Source organism: Scyliorhinus torazame, chromosome 21, assembly GCF_047496885.1.
Source record: "Scyliorhinus torazame isolate Kashiwa2021f chromosome 21, sScyTor2.1, whole genome shotgun sequence".
Taxonomy (NCBI): Eukaryota; Metazoa; Chordata; class Chondrichthyes; order Carcharhiniformes; family Scyliorhinidae; genus Scyliorhinus; species Scyliorhinus torazame.
This window is the reverse complement of record NC_092727.1, coordinates 125494873-125513152: the sequence shown is the minus strand read 5'-3', so window position 1 is coordinate 125513152 and position 18280 is coordinate 125494873. Positions and strand designations below refer to the sequence as shown.

The window sequence follows — 18280 nt, the reverse complement described above, 5'->3', positions numbered from 1 at the left end:
ATCTCTCATCTGGGGCGGGATTCTCCCCTACCCGGCGGGGCGGGGGGACCCGGGGGGATGGAGTGGCGGGAACCACTCCGGCGTTGGGCCGCCCTAAAGGTGCGGAAGTCTCCGCACCTTTAGGGGCCAAAACCTCACCTTGAGGGGCTAGGCCCGCGCCGGAGTGGTTTGCGCTCCGCCGGCAGGCGGGAAAGGCCTTTGGCGCCACGCCAGCTGGCGCCGAAATGTCTTTGTCGGGCGACGCGGGTCCGCGCATGCGCGGGAGCATCAGCGGCTGCTGACGTCATCCCCGCGCATGCACAGGGGAGGGGGTCTCTTCCGCCTCCGCCATAGTGAAGACCATGGCGAAGGCGGAAGAAAAAGAGTGCCCTCACGGCACAGGCCCGCCCGCGGATCGGTGGGCCCCGATCGCGAGCCAGGCCACTGTGGGGGCACCCCCGGGGCCAGATCGCACCCCCCCCCCCCCCCCAAGGACTCCGGAGCCCGCCCGCGCCGCCTTGTCCCGCCGTTCAAAAGGTGGTTTAATCCACGCTGGCGGGACAGGCATTCCCATCGCGGGCCGGAGAATCGGCGGGGGTGGGCCCGCCGACCGGCGTGGCGCGATTCCCACCCCCACCGACCGGCGCGGCGCGATTCCGGCCCCCGCCGAATCTCTGGAGACTTCAGGACACGGCGGGGGCGGGATTCACGCCAGTCCCTGGCGATTCTCCGACCCGGCAGGGGGTCGGAGAATCCCGCCCCATGTCTCAAATTAGTCATAAACTTTATCCAAAATGTTATTTCTTTTATTTTCTTAGCCTGACCTGTAACTGAACTTGCGTTAAAGGTCATTGTGATGGCTTGTCCAACTATCACATGAAAGGACAGGATGCCAGACCAGCTCACAGCGTCCCCCTGGACACTTCTGAAACTTTTAAGTGCTCAAATGTTACGATCTTACCTCAACAGAGATGGTTGGGTCCGTGTTCCTCTTCCCTGATGCCATTGGAGGCTCCTCCACGGAGTTGCTGTGTGTTGTGATCCCCGAGCACATCCCAGGAGGATTCTGGGAAGGAGCAGCATGAACCAGGGAATTCTGGCCAAACTGAACCAGGACGGAATTGTGGCTTTGCCAGTTTTTCACTGAGGTTGTGTGCATTTCCTGGAAATTGGAGGGAGGGCTGGTGGGAATTTCGAATTCGGAATTCCGGGAGTACGGCTCTGTGTTAGCGTGCTTTGGCGATCGGACAGAAACCTCCTCAGTTCCTTTCAGCAGGGTCTCATTTGCTTGTCTGGGGGAATATATCCAAATTCAACAGAAGTGTGAATTCCCAGCAGATGATCAACTTCCTCCTCCTAATTACACACACCCATTATTTTTTAGTTCAATTTTCTCCCCTTTCCCCTGAAGCTGCCAGTACTGAGAAAGCTCAGTGCAGGAAAAGTTGTTTAACTTCTGCTTTAATTATGTGTAATGATCAAGTAATCAATGTATATTAACCAATTCACCTAATATTATATTCTGCTTAGTTGTAATCAATGTAGGACACCATCGCTAGTGACTGCCCCTTGCTCTGTGGTTGCATCTTACTTAACAAGCGAAATGTATCATAAGGTCCTGTGCAAAGCTCTCTCGTTTAATTGGTTTAGCATTTATCAGTTAGTACTCGTTACCCAGGACTCAGTGGGGAGTTTAAAAAGTCCGATTGTATGTGAACAGCGGTGAGGTTCCTAGTCTTCATCCCTATCTCCTAAATGAATTTAGTCTTTTAACCTGCAATGCCTTGAAAAAAAGCAGTCACATTCTTGATAACAAGCCTTCATATTGCTTTGGTTCTGTAGGCTTGAGAATTAAGTTCTGTAATTAGTTCTTTCACTCTTGTTACAAACATATCATTTGAATGTATCGTGCTGTATTTTATATGTGTATCTTGCTACTAGCTTTGACTCACAGATTGTTGTTACGCACTGATTTTAAACATGCTTTGTGCAGAGTGTATGTAATAATAATAATAATAATCTTTTATTGTCACAAGTATGAAGTTACTGTGAAAAGCCCCTCGTCGCCACATTCCTGTTCGGGGAGGCTGGTACGGGAATTGAACCCGCGCTGCTGGCCTGATTCTGCATCACAAACCAGCTGTCTAGCCCACTGAGCTAAACCAGCCCTTATGTATAAAGTAGCTCTGCAAATTCCTGTATTGGTTTTAAGGCTGCACTCAAACGCAGTAAATGAAATGAAATGAAAAATGAAAATCGCTTATTGTCACAAGCAGGTTTCAAATGAAGTTACTGTGAAAAGCCCCTAGTCGCCACATTCCGGCGCCTGTTCGGGGAGGCTGGTACGGGAATTGAACCGTGCTGCTGGCCTGCCTTGGTCTGCTTTAAAAGCCAGCGATTTAGCCCTGTGCTAAACCAGCCCGACTAATGTACAAATTATGTACAGTGTTTCCTACACTCAGGCAGTGATTACTTCCAAAGTAATTAATTGATTCTAATTGCTCTTTGGGACATACTCAGATCAGGAAAGGCATGAATGCTTACTCTGAACAGACATACTGAACATGGGCTAGACAGGCCAGATACATAAATACAAACCTTTAAACCCAGGACTGATGCTCAGAGGAACCCTCATGTTTTCAATCATTATGGTTTTTAATTTTATATATATATATAAACTTAAAGAAACCAGGGAACATTTTGAGGCAGCGAGAGAAGGAAGGAGGAGTTGTCAAGCGGTAGCAGGGAGAATAGAAGGTCACAAGCTTAAATTGCCCAGGGGGTAAAGAGGGTAGAAAACAGGTGTGTTTACCTGCTGAAGCGTCTTGGAGAGGCTTCCACAGGATAGGCTGAGTTAGGGGGTGAGCAACTACGCAAGAAAAGCAAAAGGATAGAAAACAAGTTACTGCTGTGAGTTCCTCAGACAGACCCCTGATTGTAATGCGCAGAGCAAACCACTATTCTCTGATTCGGTGATATCCTGTAACTTGCTCCAGAATTTGTCAAATCTAAGAATAGTCTGCGATGGGATGGTTTTACACATACAACACTATTTGGACCAGAACTGTTAACTCTTCACCCCCTTCTGCTCACTGACTTACTCCTGCTCCAGCAAGGCCTTGCTTTTGAAATTCTCATCTTTGATTTCAAATCCCGCTATGGCCCCACCCCTCTCTGTCCCTATCATCTTCTCCAGCCTCACAACTCTCTGACACCTTCAATTCCGGGTCTCTTCCACATTCCCAAGTGGTTCGGTATCGGAGAGCCAAGTGTTGCCATCATTATTGATCTGAAATGAGCAAGGAACAGCAGAACAAACTCGGCTAAATGTTCAGCAAGAAATACTTCCTTCACTGAAAAGGACGGAGAGAGTGAAATGCCTTGGTTCTGAAGGTAACAAACGTGCCAGGTAGGGGAACTGAAGGATATGGAGACAGACTAATCGACTGAGAGTGAAAATAATAATAATCTTTATTATTGACACAAGTAGGCTTACATTAACACTGCAAAGTGAAAATCCCCTAGTCCCCACACTCCGGCGCCTGTTCGGGTACACAGAGGGAGAATTCAGAATGTCCAATTCACCTAACAGCACGTCTTTCGGGACTTGTGGGAGGAAACCGGAGCACCCGGAGGAAACCCACGCAGACACGGGGAGAACATGCAGACTCCGCACAGACTGACCCAAGCCGGGAATCGAACCTGGGACCCTGGCGCTGCGAAGCAACAGTGCTAACCACTGTGCTACCGTGCCTCCCCCCACTGTGCTACCATGCTGCCCATGTGAACCAGCTGCCTTTAGCTAACAAAATGGTGACTGAATAACCAGCCTTAAATAATCCAGTTGGTGAAGCCATTTGGCATTAAGAACTAGGCTGGAGTTCCCCTCGGAGTGGGAAACAGGAGCTGGGCCTGTGTCTAGGTCCTAAACCTGCACCCAGGGGGTGGTTGGGGGTGGGGGGGGGGGTGGGGGGGTTGGGGGGGGGGGGTTGGGGTGGGGGGGGTTTGGGGGTGTGGTGGGGGGGTTGGGTGTGGGGGGGGTGGGGGGGTTGGGGGGGGGGTTGGGGTGGGGGGTGGGGGGGGTTTGGGGGTGTGGTGGGGGGGTTGGGGGTGGGGGGGTTAGGGGTGTGGTGGGGGGGTTGGGGGTGGGGGGGTTGGGGGTGTGGTGGGGGGGTTGGGGTGGGGGGGGTTGGGGGTGTGGTGGGGGTGGGGTTGCGGGTGGGGGTGGGGGGGTTGGGGTGGGGGGGTTGGGGTGTGGTGGGGGGGGTTGGGGTGTGGTGGGGTGGGGTGGGGGTGGGGGTGGGGTTGGGGGTGGGGGTGGGGTTGGGGGTGGGGGTGGGGGTGGGGTAGGGGGTGGAGGTGGGGTGGGTGTGTGGTGGGGTGGGGGTGGTGTGGTGGGGTGGGGGTGGTGTGGGGTTGGGGGTGGGGGTGGGGTAGGGGGTGGAGGTGGGGTGGGTGTGTGGTGGGGTGGGGGTGGGGGCGGGGTTGGGGGTGGGGGTGGGGGCGGGGTTGGGGGTGGGGGTGGGGTGGGTGTGTGGTGGGGGTGGGGTGGGGTTGGGGGTGGGAGTGGGGGTGGGGTTGGGGGTGGGGGTGGGGGCGAGGTGGGGTTGGGGATGTGGTGGGGTGGGGGTGGGGGCGAGGGTGGGGGTGGGGGTGTGGTGGGGTGGGGGCGGGGGTGGGGGTGAGGGTGGGGTGGGGGTGGGGGCGAGGGTGGGGGTGTGGTGGGGTGGGGGTGAGGGCGAGGGTGGGGTGGGGGTGGGGTGGGTGGGTGGGTGGTGGGGGGGTGGGGGGTGGGGGGGTGGGGGTGGTGGGGGGGGTGGGGGGGTGGGGGGGGTGTGGGGGGTGGGTGGGGGGGTGGGGGGTTGGGGGTGTGGTGGGGGGGTTTGGGGTGTGGTGGGGGGGCTTGGGGGTGGGGGGTTTGGGGGTGTGGTGGGGTGGGGGTGGGGTTGCGGGTGGGGTGGGGGGGGTTGGGGTGGGGGGAGTTGGGGTGTGGTGGGGGGGTTGGGGTGTGGTGGGGGGGTTGGGGTGTGGTGGGGGGGGTTGGGGTGTGGTGGGGGTGGGGTGGGGTTGGGGGTGAGGGTCGGGTTCGGGGTGGGGGTGGGGGTGTGGTGGGGGTTTGGGGTGTGGTGGGGGGGCTTGGGGGTGGGGGGTTTGGGGGTGTGGTGGGGTGGGGGTGGGGTTGCGGGTGGGGTGGGGGGGGTTGGGGTGGGGGGGGTTGGGGTGTGGTGGGGGGGTTGGGGTGTGGTGGGGGTGGGGTGGGGTTGGGGTGGGGGTGGGGGTGGGGTGGGGGTGGGGTGGGTGTGTGGTGGGGGTGGGGTTGGGGGTGGGAGTGGGAGTGGGTGTGGGGTTGGGGTTGGGGGTGGGGGTGGGGGCGAGGGTGGGGGTGGGGGTGGAGTGGGGTTGGGGGTGTGGTGGGGGTGGGGGTGGGGGCGGGGGTGAGGGTGGGGGTGGGGGTGGGGGGGTGGGGTGGGGGTGGGGGGGGTGGGGGGTGGGGGGGTGGGGGGTGGGGGGGGGGGTGGGGGGTGGGTGGGGGGTGGGGGGGTGGGGGGTGGGTGGGGGGTGGGGGGTGGGGGGGGTTGGAGGGGGTGTGGGGGGTGGGTGGGGGGGTGGTTGGAGGGGGTGTGGGGGTTGGGGGTGTGGTGGGGGGGGTTGGGGGTGGGGGGGTTTGGGGGTGGGGGGGTTGGGGGTGTGGTGGGGTGGGGGTGGGGGTGGGGGGGTTGGGGTGTGGTGGGGGGTTGGGGTGTGGTGGGGGGTTGGGGTGTGGTGGGGGTTGGGGTGTGGGTGGGGGTGGGGGGGTTGGGGTGTGGTGGGGGGTTGGGGTGTGGTGGGGGGTTGGGGTGTGGTGGGGGTTGGGGTGTGGTGGGGGTGGGGTGGGGGTGGGGGTGGGGTTGGGGGTGGGGTTGGGGTTGGGGTGGGGGTGGGGCTGGGGTGGGGGTGGGGGCGGGGGTGGGGCGAGGGTGGGGATGGGGGGGGGTTGGGGGTGGGGTTGGGGGGTGGGGTGTGGGTGTGGGGGGGTGACGGTTGGGGTGGGGGTGGGGGTGGGGGGGGGGTCTGAAGCTATCTCGGCAAAACTGGCCATCAATGGAAACCAGCAGCACGTTGGCGCGGTGCTTAGCACTGCTGCCTCACAGCGCCGAGGTCCCAGGTTCGATCCCGGCCCAGGGTCACTGTCCGTGTGGAGTTTGCACATTCTCCCCGTGTCCATGTGAGTCTCACCCCCACAACCCATAGATGTGCAGGCTGGGTGGATTGGCCGCGCTAAATTGGGTACTCTAAATTTATTTTCAAAAAACAAGATCCAAATCAGAAGATCAGCATTCCAGCCACGGTATTCCCGGGCCCTTGTCCATCTCGTTCCTGCCATTGGTGGGGCCTGAAAATCTTGCCTGTTGCCACATCCCCAGCTGCATCTTTACCTGGGAAGAACCGGAACTTCAGCAATTCCCCAAAGACTTCCTACCAAGTGGCTGTCAACTCCGTTTTATTAATGACATCTCTCCTTTAACCACGCCACCCCCACTCCCCTGCCATTGGTTGTTCAGCAAATCCATTTGCCCTGCCTTCCCACACCTTTGGAAAGCGAAGGGACTCTCTTAGCTGATTGGATGATTCTTGACTCTTAGCCTTCAATTCACCCCAGTCCCCTATAAGTAATAAATAAAAGTACTCAAAGAAACTTAAACAAAGTACGATTATATTTCAATGCTTGCAAAAACGTTTCTCCCCCAGTAGCTCAGAAGATTTATCTTTAATTATTAATCTTTAATTCCGGGGGCAGGGGGTGCTCCAGAGCAATCTCGGAGGGCTGGCAACACTATTTTCTTGTGTTACTCTGAGTCCTGGTCCAATCTACAAGCAGTCACTGAATGGCCTTTGTGAATCCAATCCCAACAATCTCAGTAAAATTCAAGGCATCAATCAATTCATGTGTAGGCTCCATCAACCAGGACATGCTGACCTGAACGGATCGTGGCTCTTAACTAAGTTTCTGAATTGTTAAAGATGTTGGGCTAGATTCTCTGATCCTGCGGCTATGTCCGCAGGATCCATCAGGTCTTCCGACCAGAAAGCCAGCGCCGCCCCCGCACCAATCCTCTGTCCATCGGGGGGGAGGGGGGGGCTAGCAGCCGCGTAGCGAAAGGCCCCCGGCTTTACCTGCGGATACGGCCGGAAAATGGCACTGGCCGCGTGCGGACACGGCCTACCAAAAAACGCCCCCCTGTAACCAGCCTTGCCACCCCTGGACTAACCCCCACCAGTCCCCCCCAGCCCCTCCCCTCCCCCCCCATCCAGCTGAACGGCTCCCACCCCCCCCCCCCGCGCGGCGCTGAACCCCGAACAGTGTGAGCACACGCAAGCGACGCCATCGGGGACTCCGCCCATCGGGGTAGGCCCTCAGGTGAGGCCGTCCCTATGGTGTGAGGAGAACGCCCTTTCTAAGGGGGCGGAGCATCGCAAAAACGGCGCCCCTGATTCCGGCGTAAACTGGGATTCTCCGGGCCATCGCCGAACTCGATTTCGGCGTCGGCAATCAGAGAATCCAGCACGTTGGGCTTTCCATCATTTAAAGTTTCAGGGGCCCGAGCGTCGGTCACATTACCTTCTCAATGTGGCCAGAGCATCAGTGATGGTTTTGCACCGTTTCAGCAGGATGTCCAATCTGTGAGGCTCCTCTTTCAGAAACTTCACTGCCTCCACCTCCACACGCAAGATCACCCGCATTTTACTCTGCAGATTGGGGAACTGAGCTGGAGACACACACACACACACACAAATCAAATCAGATTGACAGACACGGGGACAACATCTTTCCAACCAGAGGCCCAAACCCCAGCCTCAGCTTTGATTTGTACTTCAGCTTCCTGGAGTAGGGTGGAAAGAGAGAGAGATAGAGGGAGGCAGAGTCACAGACACAGAACAACAAAGAGAAAGGTAGAAGAGGCAGACAAGCAGAGAGAAATCTAGAGAGGGATAGAGAGAGAGAAAGAAAGAGACAGAGAAAGGAACATAGAGAGCCCATGCTATGGACGTTTGTGTGTCTAAACAAAGTTCTCTGGACCTTGGTCATGTGGATCATGTTTATTCTCATGAGGCTTCGTTTGATTGTCCCAATTTTAAATCGTGCTCATCCTGGAGGTTAAAGTGGACTTTGGGTGTTAGTTGCAAGTTCTGGAAAGATGGACGCTGGCTTCCATTGTCACCCTGGACGCCTGTCTGACTCCACCAGGATTCCAGTTTAAGAATCCCACAACAAACTCTGAGGTGATTTGTGCTCTGGATTACAGCTGTGACGGGATTGTGACCAATAGAGGACTATGTCGCCAACTCCCTGGCCACTCTCCTTCAAAGTCCCAACATGGTCAATCATCCTATCTGTAACTAATGAATGAAAGCATTACATTGAAGATGCTGCTCTCACCTCTCCTCTACCCCAGCCCCCTGGTCATCCATATACAATCACAGAACAGGTAAGGCACAGGAGGAGCCCAGCTTGTCTGTCTCAACTGAAAAATAGCGATCCTGCCTAATCCCACGTTCCAGCTCTTGGTCCATAATCCAGTAAGTGGATATCCAGGTAAATGTTTTTTTCAATGAGGGTTCTGTGTCTACCACCCTTTCAGGGAGTGAGTTCCAGACCCTCTGCACCCTTTGGATGAAGAACGTTCTCTTCAACTCCACTCCAATCCCATTCTAATTCCTGTCTGGTTTAAGTCAGCCGTTGGAATTTAAATCAGGCCTGAGAGTTAATCTAATATCATCAACATCACTCTCCCAGCCCACCCTACTCCATGTTAATGGTCTCTTGTTTATGGTGTGAAAGATTCACAGGTGATCAAAATTGCTTGGCTAAGGACTGGGATCACGAATAAATTGGGAATGGGTTGAAGGGTTATGGAGAACGGGCAGGACGGTGGAGTTAAGGCCAGGATGAGATGAGCCATAATCGTATTGAACGGTGGAATGGGCCCGAGAGGCTAAATTGCCGACTCCTGCTCCGAGTTCGTACGTTCTAAGAAAGAACTACTCTGTCTCATTCCACCTTCCAGCTCTTGTTGTAGAGCGTGTACGTAACAGCACCTCCAGTACAAATCTGGTGTTCTTGATTAAGAAGGAGATTTCTTGATTAATAAGGGGATCAGGGGCTACAGGGAGAATGGGGATGAGGAACATATCAAACATGGTTGAATGGCAGAGCAGACTCAGTGGGGTGAGTGGCCTAATTCTGCTCCTGTATCTTATAAAGAGGGTCAAGGACCAGATAGGGGGGGCTGAGAGGAACATCTGATTCGACTGTCTGCTCCTCTACGGAGACTGGGGTGGTCTTGGAGAGGAAGCACACAGTGCACGCCGGCATGCTTTAGGCTTTCCGTGACCGGTGGTCATCGCAGGGGCTGGGGTGCGTCATCACCCCCGGGGAATGGAATTTTAACTTAATTTAAGTTCCTTTTTGATGTTTTGTTGTAGTTGCAGTGTCCCATCAGTAACTGTCACCCCCTCCTCCCATTTGTGTTGAACTTATTGATTTTTGGTTTATTGACACGAGTATAAAAGTGGGTCAATAATTGCTTATTTGTTAAAAGTGTACAAAGGGAGTCGGCGACACTGGGCTTGTAGTTCGGAGACAGAAGTTTTTAAGGCTGCATCCTGTTACTAAACTATGATCAGGTGCAAAGTATTTTTGGAGCTGGGGGCTGGTCAGTTGGACACTGCGAAAAGTTTGGATAGTATGGACAAAATTGAGAAGAAAGATAATCTATTAAATGTACACATGGTCAGAATCTAATAAATTTAGAAAGACTGATGATTATCCCATAGAAGACCATATCATGGAACTTAACAGACTCGATGCAAGGTGACAGAAATTATTCTATTTGGAAATACCTGGTTCAGTGCTTGCTTTCAAATGTTGGATTGAGCTAAAGTGTCGCAGGCTCCAGTCTTAACTGGACTTAGATTCCCGGAAAGCGATATGGGGCGAGATTTAACTAAATGGGAACAAAGTCCCATATCGAGCAAGTTTAGCTACGTGTTTCCCAGTGCTCGCAGCGCCAAGAAAGACAAGGTTATCGAACGACACTCGAGTTAGATAAGGGGCCTCAGTGGGGAATGTATGGCCGAGGACACACAGCTCGCCGGAACTCCTCAGTGTAGCGAGAGATCGGGATGCCATTTAAAAATGGTGTCCACGATCTCTGGAACCCCCGACATGTCCCCCGACCACCCAGCCCCAACTCACTATGAGGGGTTCATCGGGCTCCCACGCCATCCCCCCAGAACACCCGCGGAGGGCACCCCTGGCCACGGTCGCCACCGCCCAGAAAATGCCAGCTTTGCACCTTGGCAGTGCCAACCTGGTATCCTGGCAGTGTCAGGGTACCATCCTGTCCAGAGAGACCCCTGCGAGTGCCGTTCCGCCTGGTCCCCGTTTGTGGAGACCAGTATTGCGCGGCACTCACCCGAGGTCTCCGAGGCGAAAGGGGATAGATCCCAACGCCTCGGGAAACTCCATTTTACCGTGAGACGAGCTGGCTCGCTCCGATATGAAGATTTGCCAAAGAGTGATTCTGCCGACAATGGGCGGGATTTGCATTGCAACGTCTTGCGAGGTTGCATTAGATCTGACGAGGCTTTGCGAGCCGGATAGATCCAGGGAGCGGGGTCCCCAGGGTCTCAGGCGCAGCGTGGCCGTTCGATCGCGTCCATGATTTTGGATCAGATGTCTAAAACTTCAAAAACATTCCTGGGAAAGCAGACATTTCAGTGGCTTCCATGCCAGAAATGGGGCATGCAACCATGTGACAAAACATGGAGGATCCAGTGCTCACGTCAGTTTGAGGCTGTCCGGATATACAGTACAGACTCAGCGCAACAGAGGAGCTACAGATGGATGGAGGCCTTTTTTGACTGATCTGGCAGGCGATAGGAATGAGTAATAATAGCCCACGAATGAACCCAACGCATGCCTGGGAAATTATTAACAGGTGGTTCAGAGGTGATGTGAAATGTTATGATGCGGTTAATTGTCCAAAATTGTCCAAAATGAAGGTTTTTGAGGTGACGCATGATTTTGAAGGGGAAGATGATGATATTGAACAGTCTGAAGGAAAAATGCTGGTCACTAAAAGCTTCTATCTGGCATAGGGTGTACCAATCATGGATGTGTTTAATTGCACCATTTTAGACAGTAATTACATGTCCACAGTATATGGAATGGATTGGGTGAGACATTATTTGGATTCACTCAGCAGTAAGGAGCAAAGTCAGGTCAAGGAATATAAAGTTGGTTCGGGGATGACAACCAGTTACGGTCACTGAGAGATGATTCCCTGTATCGTAGCTGGAGCAAGCCACTTTATTTGTACAGATGTGGTATCAAGTGAGGAAGCTTCACTGCTGTGCAAGCCATCCGTGAAAAAGGTACAAATGATATTGGACATGGATCATAATAAAGCAATTGTCCTTGGAAAGTCTGTAGATTTTGAAGCTACTCAATCAGGACATAATTGCAACCCTTAACCGAAACCTAGCCTCTCCAACCAGAATGTTGAAAAATGTCGAGGCATCAGGTGATGGTCATTTGAGTGAAAAAAAGCATATTGTCTTAAAGTTACATCGACAATTAACCTGTTACAGGTTAAAATTCTGCAGGGGGTAGTGACGATAAGTAAATTAACCTTTATTGAAGAGATTAGTGAAAAATGTGACCGATGCAAAGGTATTGGAGACGCCATCACAGACTACTGTTTTGTAAGACGCACATTAACACCAGACTAGTAGCTATGGACTTAAAGGTGTGAAACAAGGACAGAAACATATTTAATTTTACATTTGATAAACATGAAAACAAGATTTAGTTTGTCTACAGTAATACACTGTAAAGATAAAAGAGTGATTGTACATAAAATCATGGAAAAATGGACAGGGACTAACTGGTCTATGGGAGAAGTCCAAAAATGGTGATGTGTGATCATCCCCGGACCACAACTAGTTCCAGCTTTTCTGCCCACCTGAATACCCTACAAGCTGGGCAAAGGGCATTCATCGAGGCAGAAGTGTCAGAAAATGTGGTGCCTTATGGCATCGCCTCGACCATCATAGATACATTTTAAACCTGGGAGGGTCAGAAAGCTGAGTAAAATGATGGTGTCTTGTGAAGACAGTAATTCTCCAACAGGGTATTAGGGTCCATTCATCGCACAGACTCAACAGCTCTGAGGAGCAGAATCCGGTAGATAAAGGGTTGGAAGATGATAGACAAGGTGATCCATAGGGGAGGGCTATTTATTCCAAAGAACAACTATCAAAAGTTGGTAGTAGAACAACATACATACTGGAAGAATCCAGTGATGTAGGAATGTGACCAATGAAAGCAAGGAAAGCCAGTGGCAAACTCAAACATTGACTAAATGTTCAAGAATATGAAGAAGAGGACAGATCTGGAGATGAGCAAAATGAGGTTAAACTGTGGAAAGCTAGAAAATACTGTTTTATTAATTTATGGGATGTGGGCGTTCCTGGCTAGACGAGCCTTTATTGTCCTTGAGGAGGTGGTGGTGAGCTGCCTTCTTGAACCGCTGCAGTCCCTTGAGGTGTAGGTACACCCACAGTGCTGTTAGGGAGGGAGTTCCAGGATTTTGACCCAGTGTCCGTGAAGGAACGGCCGATATATTTCCAAGGAAGGATTGTGTGTGATTGGAGGGGAACTTGCAGATGGTGCAGTTCCCATTCATCTGCTGCCCTTGTCCTAGGTGGTAGAGTTCATGTATGTGGAAGGTGCAGTCTCAGGTCCCACAGCTAATCAGGATGTGACTGTGGCCCTCGGGAATGATCACACGCTGACAACGGAACTTCTGATCAAGGAAAGGTGAGGCCATGTAGCAGTAATCCAGAACGAAATAGGAGGGCTAGTAGAGGCCATAGTCTAACTAGATCAAGCATTATGAAGTGCCAGTCGATTATGGTCTGGAAACTTTGGTGGATACAAACAAATTGGAAGATAAGTTGATAAGAGGTAAAAAAAACCCAAAAAGTTTCATAGTTGGAAGTATTTAGCGTTTACTCGGAAATGCCAGAGAGACGGACAGCTCCTTCACACTTGCGGTATGTACAGGGGAAAGTACTTCCCGATGGGACATGTCAGGCAAACTAATGGCTCAGGGCTTCGAAGAGCGACTTGGTGATCAAGATGTTGAGCGGACTCACTCTCAGCAAGAAAAATGATCTTGAAGAGTTTTAGAACATAGAACATACAGTGCCCATTCGGCCCATCGAGTCTGCACCATCCCACTTTAAGCCCTCACTTCCACCCTATCCCCGTAACCCAATAAGCCCATCTAACTTGTTTTGGGCAATTTATCACGGCCAATCCACCTAGCCTGCACGTCTTTGGACGGTGGGAGGAAACCGGAGCACCCGGAGGAAACCCACGCAGACACGGGGAGGACGTGCAGACTCCGCACAGACAGTGACCCAGCGGGGAATCGAACCTGGGACCCTGGCGCTATGAAGCCACAGTGCTAGCCAATGTGCTACCATGCTGCCCCTCCCTTGTTTTCTCTCTTAATCGCATATTCGTGGGGAGTGGATCAACATAAAAAACGCATTTTCAAAGAGTGAAAAATTTCAAATAGCAATGTTTTTGAAACGAGTAGGTGATGGAGAAGAGGTGCATTGGAAATTAAACAAATACATTTATGGATTAAATGATATGTGAAGGAAGTGGTACTTCTCAGGTCTGACTTGCTGGAAGTAGGTTTTTTCAGCTACAAACAGGCTCAGAAGCGTTCTGCTGTTAGTGCAGTGATCTTGATGATGCACACCAATGATTTCCTGTGGAGAAGTTCTGTGCAATTTGAACACTATAGGCTCTTGGTTAAGGGGGAATTTTAGATCGAAAGTCCAGCTTTGGGACCTTTAAATATATAGGGTTAGACATTAATTAGATTTAAGTTGGGAGTAACTTTGAATCAACAATCACATCTAGAAAGTGTTACTCATTTTCCAATAAATGGGGCCAAGTCCTCACAGAAAAATGATTTTGCCTTCAAGGAAGAAAGAGAAAAGTTACAAAGTTTGATTGGACAGTTAAACTGACTGTACTCAGAGACCAGACCCAATGCCGGAGATGATGTATTGGGGCTGATTACTATGATGGGACATGCTACAGTATGGAGGTTCCAAAGGCAAATAAAACCTTAAAACTCAATTCTGAGGAATGCACACTGGCAGCCTTTGACCAGAAAGATATGAGGTTAGTCCTTTTAGTGAGGGTCCTCGTGTCAATCTTCAAGGTGGATGTTTGGGACCAACCGGGTTTGGATCCAGCCCGTCTTAGGTACGGCCCTGTGTGGATCAGGCCCGGTGTGGGTACGGCCCGGTGTGGGTACGGCCCGGTGTGGGTACGGCCCGGTGTGGGTACGGCCCGGTGTGGGTACGGCCCGGTGTGGGTACGGCCCGGTGTGGGTACGGCCCGGTGTGCGTACGGCCCGGTGTGCGTACGGCCCGGTGTGCGTACGGCCCGGTGTGCGTACGGCCCGGTGTGCGTACGGCCCGGTGTGCGTACGGCCCGGTGTGCGTACGGCCCGGTGTGCGTACGGCCCGGTGTGCGTACGGCCCGGTGTGCGTACGGCCCGGTGTGCGTACGGCCCGGTGTGCGTACGGCCCGGTGTGCGTACGGCCCGGTGTGGGTCGGGCCCGGTGTGGGTCGGGCCCGGTGTGGGTCGGGCCCGGTGTGGGTCGGGCCCGGTGTGGGTCGGGCCCGGTGTGGGTCGGGCCCGGTGTGGGTCGGGCCCGGTGTGGGTACAGCCCGGTGTGGGTACAGCCCTGTGTGCGTACGGCCCGGTGTGGGTCGGGCCCGGTTTGGGTCGGGCCCGGTTTGGGTCGGGCCGGATGTGGTTCGGGTCCGGTGTGGGTCGGGCCCTGTGTGTGTCGGGCCATGTGTGGGTGAGGCCTGGTTTGGTCCGAGCCCGGTGTGGGTCGGGCCCGGTTTGGTCCGGGCCCGGTGTGGGTCGGGCCAGGTGTGGGTCGGGCCGGGTGTGGGTCGGGCCCGGTGTGGGTCGGGCCCGGTGTGGGTCGGGCCCGGTGTGGGTCGGGCCCGGTGTGGGTCGGGCCCGGTGTGGGTACAGCCCTGTGTGCGTACAGCCCTGTGTGCATACGGCCCGGTGTGGGTCGGGCCCGGTTTGGGTCGGGCCCGGTTTGGGTCGGGCCGGGTGTGGGTCGGGCCGTGTGTGGGTGAGGCCTGGTTTGGTCCGAGCCCGGTGTGGGTCGGGCCCGGTGTGGGTCGGGCCCGGTGTGGGTCGGGCCCGGTGTGGGTGGGCCAGGTGTGGGTCGGGCCAGGTGTGGGTCGGGCCAGGTGTGGGTCGGGTCCGGTGTGGGTCGGGCCGTGTGTGGGTGAGGCCTGGTTTGGTCCGAACCCGGTGTGGGTCGGGCCCGGTGTGGGTCGGGTCCGGTGTGGGTCGGGCCCGGTGTGGGTCGGGCCCGGTGTGGGTCGGGCCCGGTGTGGGTCGGGTCCGGTGTGGGGCGGGCCCGGTGTGGGTCGGGCCCGGTGTGGGTCGGGCCAGGTGTGGGTCGGGCCAGGTGTGGGTCGGGCCAGGTGTGGGTCGGGTCCGGTGTGGATCGTGTCCGGTGTGGATCGTGTCCGGTGTGGGTCGGGTCCGGTGTGGGTCGGGTCCGGTGTGGGTCGGGCCCGGTGTGGGTCGGGTCCGGTGTGAGTCGGGCCCGGTGTGGGTCGGGTCCGGTGTGGGTCGGGCCCGGTGTGGGTCGGGTCCGGTGTGGGTCGGGCCCGGTGTGGGTCGGGTCCGGTGTGGGTCGGGTCCGGTGTGGGTCGGGTCCGGTGTGGGTCGGGTCCGGTGTGGGTCGGGCCCGGTGTGGGTCGGGTCCGGTGTGGGTCGGGCCCGGTGTGGGTCGGGTCCGGTGTGAGTCGGGTCCGGTGTGGGTCGGGCCCGGTGTAGGTACGGCCGGGTTTGGGTACCGCCGGGTTTGGGTACGGCCGGGTTTGGGTACGGCCGGGTTTGGGTACGGCCGGGTTTGGGTACGGCCGGGTTTGGGTACGGCCGGGTTTGGGTACGGCCGGGTTTGGGTACGGCCGGGTTTGGGTACGGCCGGGTTTGGGTACGGCCGGGTTTGGGTACGGCCGGGTTTGGGTACGGCCGGGTTTGGGTACGGCCGGGTTTGGGTACGGCCGGGTTTGGGTACGGCCGGGTTTGGGTACGGCCGGGTTTGGGTACGGCCGGGTTTGGGTACGGCCGGGTTTGGGTACGGCCGGGTTTGGGTACGGCCGGGTTTGGGTACGGCCGGGTTTGGGTACGGCCGGGTTTGGGTACGGCCGGGTTTGGGTACGGCCGGGTTTGGGTATGGCCGGGTTTGGGTACGGCCGGGTTTGGGTACGGCCGGGTTTGGGTACGGCCGGGTTTGGGTACGGCCGGGTTTGGGTACGGCCGGGTTTGGGTACGGCCGGGTTTGGGCCAGGCTGAGTTTAGCATATTCTTGATGGGCAAAAGTGGAATTTTGATCCCTTGGCCTGGAAGCCGCGAAAATGTAACGGGCGGGTTAAAAGCACCGTTACTGCAGAAAGACTGGCCTAAGGAGGAGTAGATACATGATGGTATTTATTTAACATTCTGAATCAAATCCTATACAAGGGCCATTTTGAGAAAAGTTTGCCTGTGGAGTGTTGTGTGGTTAATTGTTCTCTTTGGAATAATGTTAATTTGACAAAGGATGTCACTGAGAAAGGTTGAGGTTGACTTTGCTGAAGGAAATGTTGGCGAGTCGAGAGATTTCCAAACTAAAATGGGTCGACACAAGTCCCTAATTATCATACAGTTTTACAAAGAGAAATGTTTGCTCCTAATGGATGTCCTAGTAGAGGGATATTTGTGTTACAATGAGTTGTAAGAATTATTGTAATGCGTTATATGTTTTATTGAAAGGAGAATCTGATTATGTTGTTAAAGATACCCAGGTAATGGTCATGTTTGATTCCAGGCTAGAATCAGATCGACTCTCAACAGGCCACTCGCTAGTAGAAAGGATCCTGTGAAAAATACTATTATCAAGGAGATGAGTTGAGTTTGGGTGCTTCATCATTTGGCTTTGATCCATTCCCCTTCTTCCCCCAATCACAAACCTGCCTCAGGAATCAAGGCTTGTTCCCTCATCCATTAGTTGACCTGGAGGGTTGTTACAATCCAAACATCTGAGTCGCTATTGGGCTGGGGGTAGGGGTTAGGGGGGGGGGAGGCATTAATGACCCAGGGCATGTCTGTCTCTCCTGAACTCTCCCGCCTGCTGTTGCAATGTAGGCAAAATACACCCCAGAGTTCTTGGACTGATACTCCAAGGAGGGAGTGAACATCCACAAGGATAGAAAATTCCTGCCTCTGCGTCATTACCCCCCCCCCCCCCAGCTCTTTCAGAGCAATGGGCAGTGGGGAATCCTCCTGTTTCCGTTTTGAGCCCCTTACCCTTCAGTTCTGTGAGTGTCTCTCCCAACTGACGCAGGACCAATGCCTTCTCCTCCAGCTCCTGCACCGCGATCAACCTCTGATTCAGGACTGAGTCTCGCTGTAAATCTTCCACTGACCTCTCCAAGTCGCTGTGAACAAGAACATAAATTAGACTCCAACCTCCTTCAGAAAGACAGTCAACCGAGGTTAAAGCTGTTGACCGATTTGTCAGTCTTTGATTGATGCTCAAGCCTCCCCCTTGTTGCAATCAGAAACATTGGCATTTATGTGTTGCTTTATCACATCATCTATATGTGCTCACGTGCTTTGTACAATGAATTGTTTGGAATCCAATCACTTCCTTTAGACTTTAAAAAAAATGCCATTTATCTTTTGTAAAGTGCACCCCGGCTCTCTGACCTTACCCATCTGGGCCCAAACCAGACTCCAGCCAATGTAATTAACTCTGAATAACCCTAATGGGGCTGTTTAGCGCAGGGCTAAATCGCTGGCTTTGAAAGCAGAGCAAAGCAGGCCAGCAGCACGGTTCAATTCCCGTACCAGCCTCCCCGAACAGGCGCCGGAATGTGGCGACGAGGGGATTTTCACAGTAACTTCATTTGAAGCCTATTTGTGACAATAAGCGATTTTCATTTCATTTCAAGTGGCCCAGTAAGTCACTGACAAGTGTGTGAATTAATAAAGAAAGTTGGTAATTGACAATGGTGAAAGATGTTTCTTCGTGGTAGTACCGAGTACAACCAGTGAGGGGCAGTAGAGCCTCACACATGTAACTGGCTCATTGCAGAAACTTGCCTCTCCATCTGAACCCAGGGCAGTAATTTCAAGGTGAT

The 18280-nt window shown here is 54.1% G+C and overlaps 1 protein-coding gene across 26 annotated transcripts in view; it reads right to left on the bottom strand.

Annotated features, from left to right (window-relative positions):
• The window catches only part of srcin1a (SRC kinase signaling inhibitor 1a), a 685230-nt gene that overhangs the window by 52635 nt on the left and 614315 nt on the right, over nucleotides 1-18280 (bottom strand). For 25 of the 26 annotated variants that reach the window (XM_072487470.1, XM_072487474.1, XM_072487473.1 and 22 more), the window contains 4 exons: nucleotides 17445-17575; nucleotides 7580-7727; nucleotides 2792-2848; nucleotides 941-1271 (listed from right to left, as the gene is read on the bottom strand). In XM_072487470.1, the coding sequence (XP_072343571.1) occupies nucleotides 941-1271; nucleotides 2792-2848; nucleotides 7580-7727; nucleotides 17445-17575 (667 nt within the window). The remainder of the gene's footprint in view (nucleotides 1-940; nucleotides 1272-2791; nucleotides 2849-7579; nucleotides 7728-17444; nucleotides 17576-18280) is intronic. The other variant, XM_072487464.1, reaches the window with a different exon arrangement.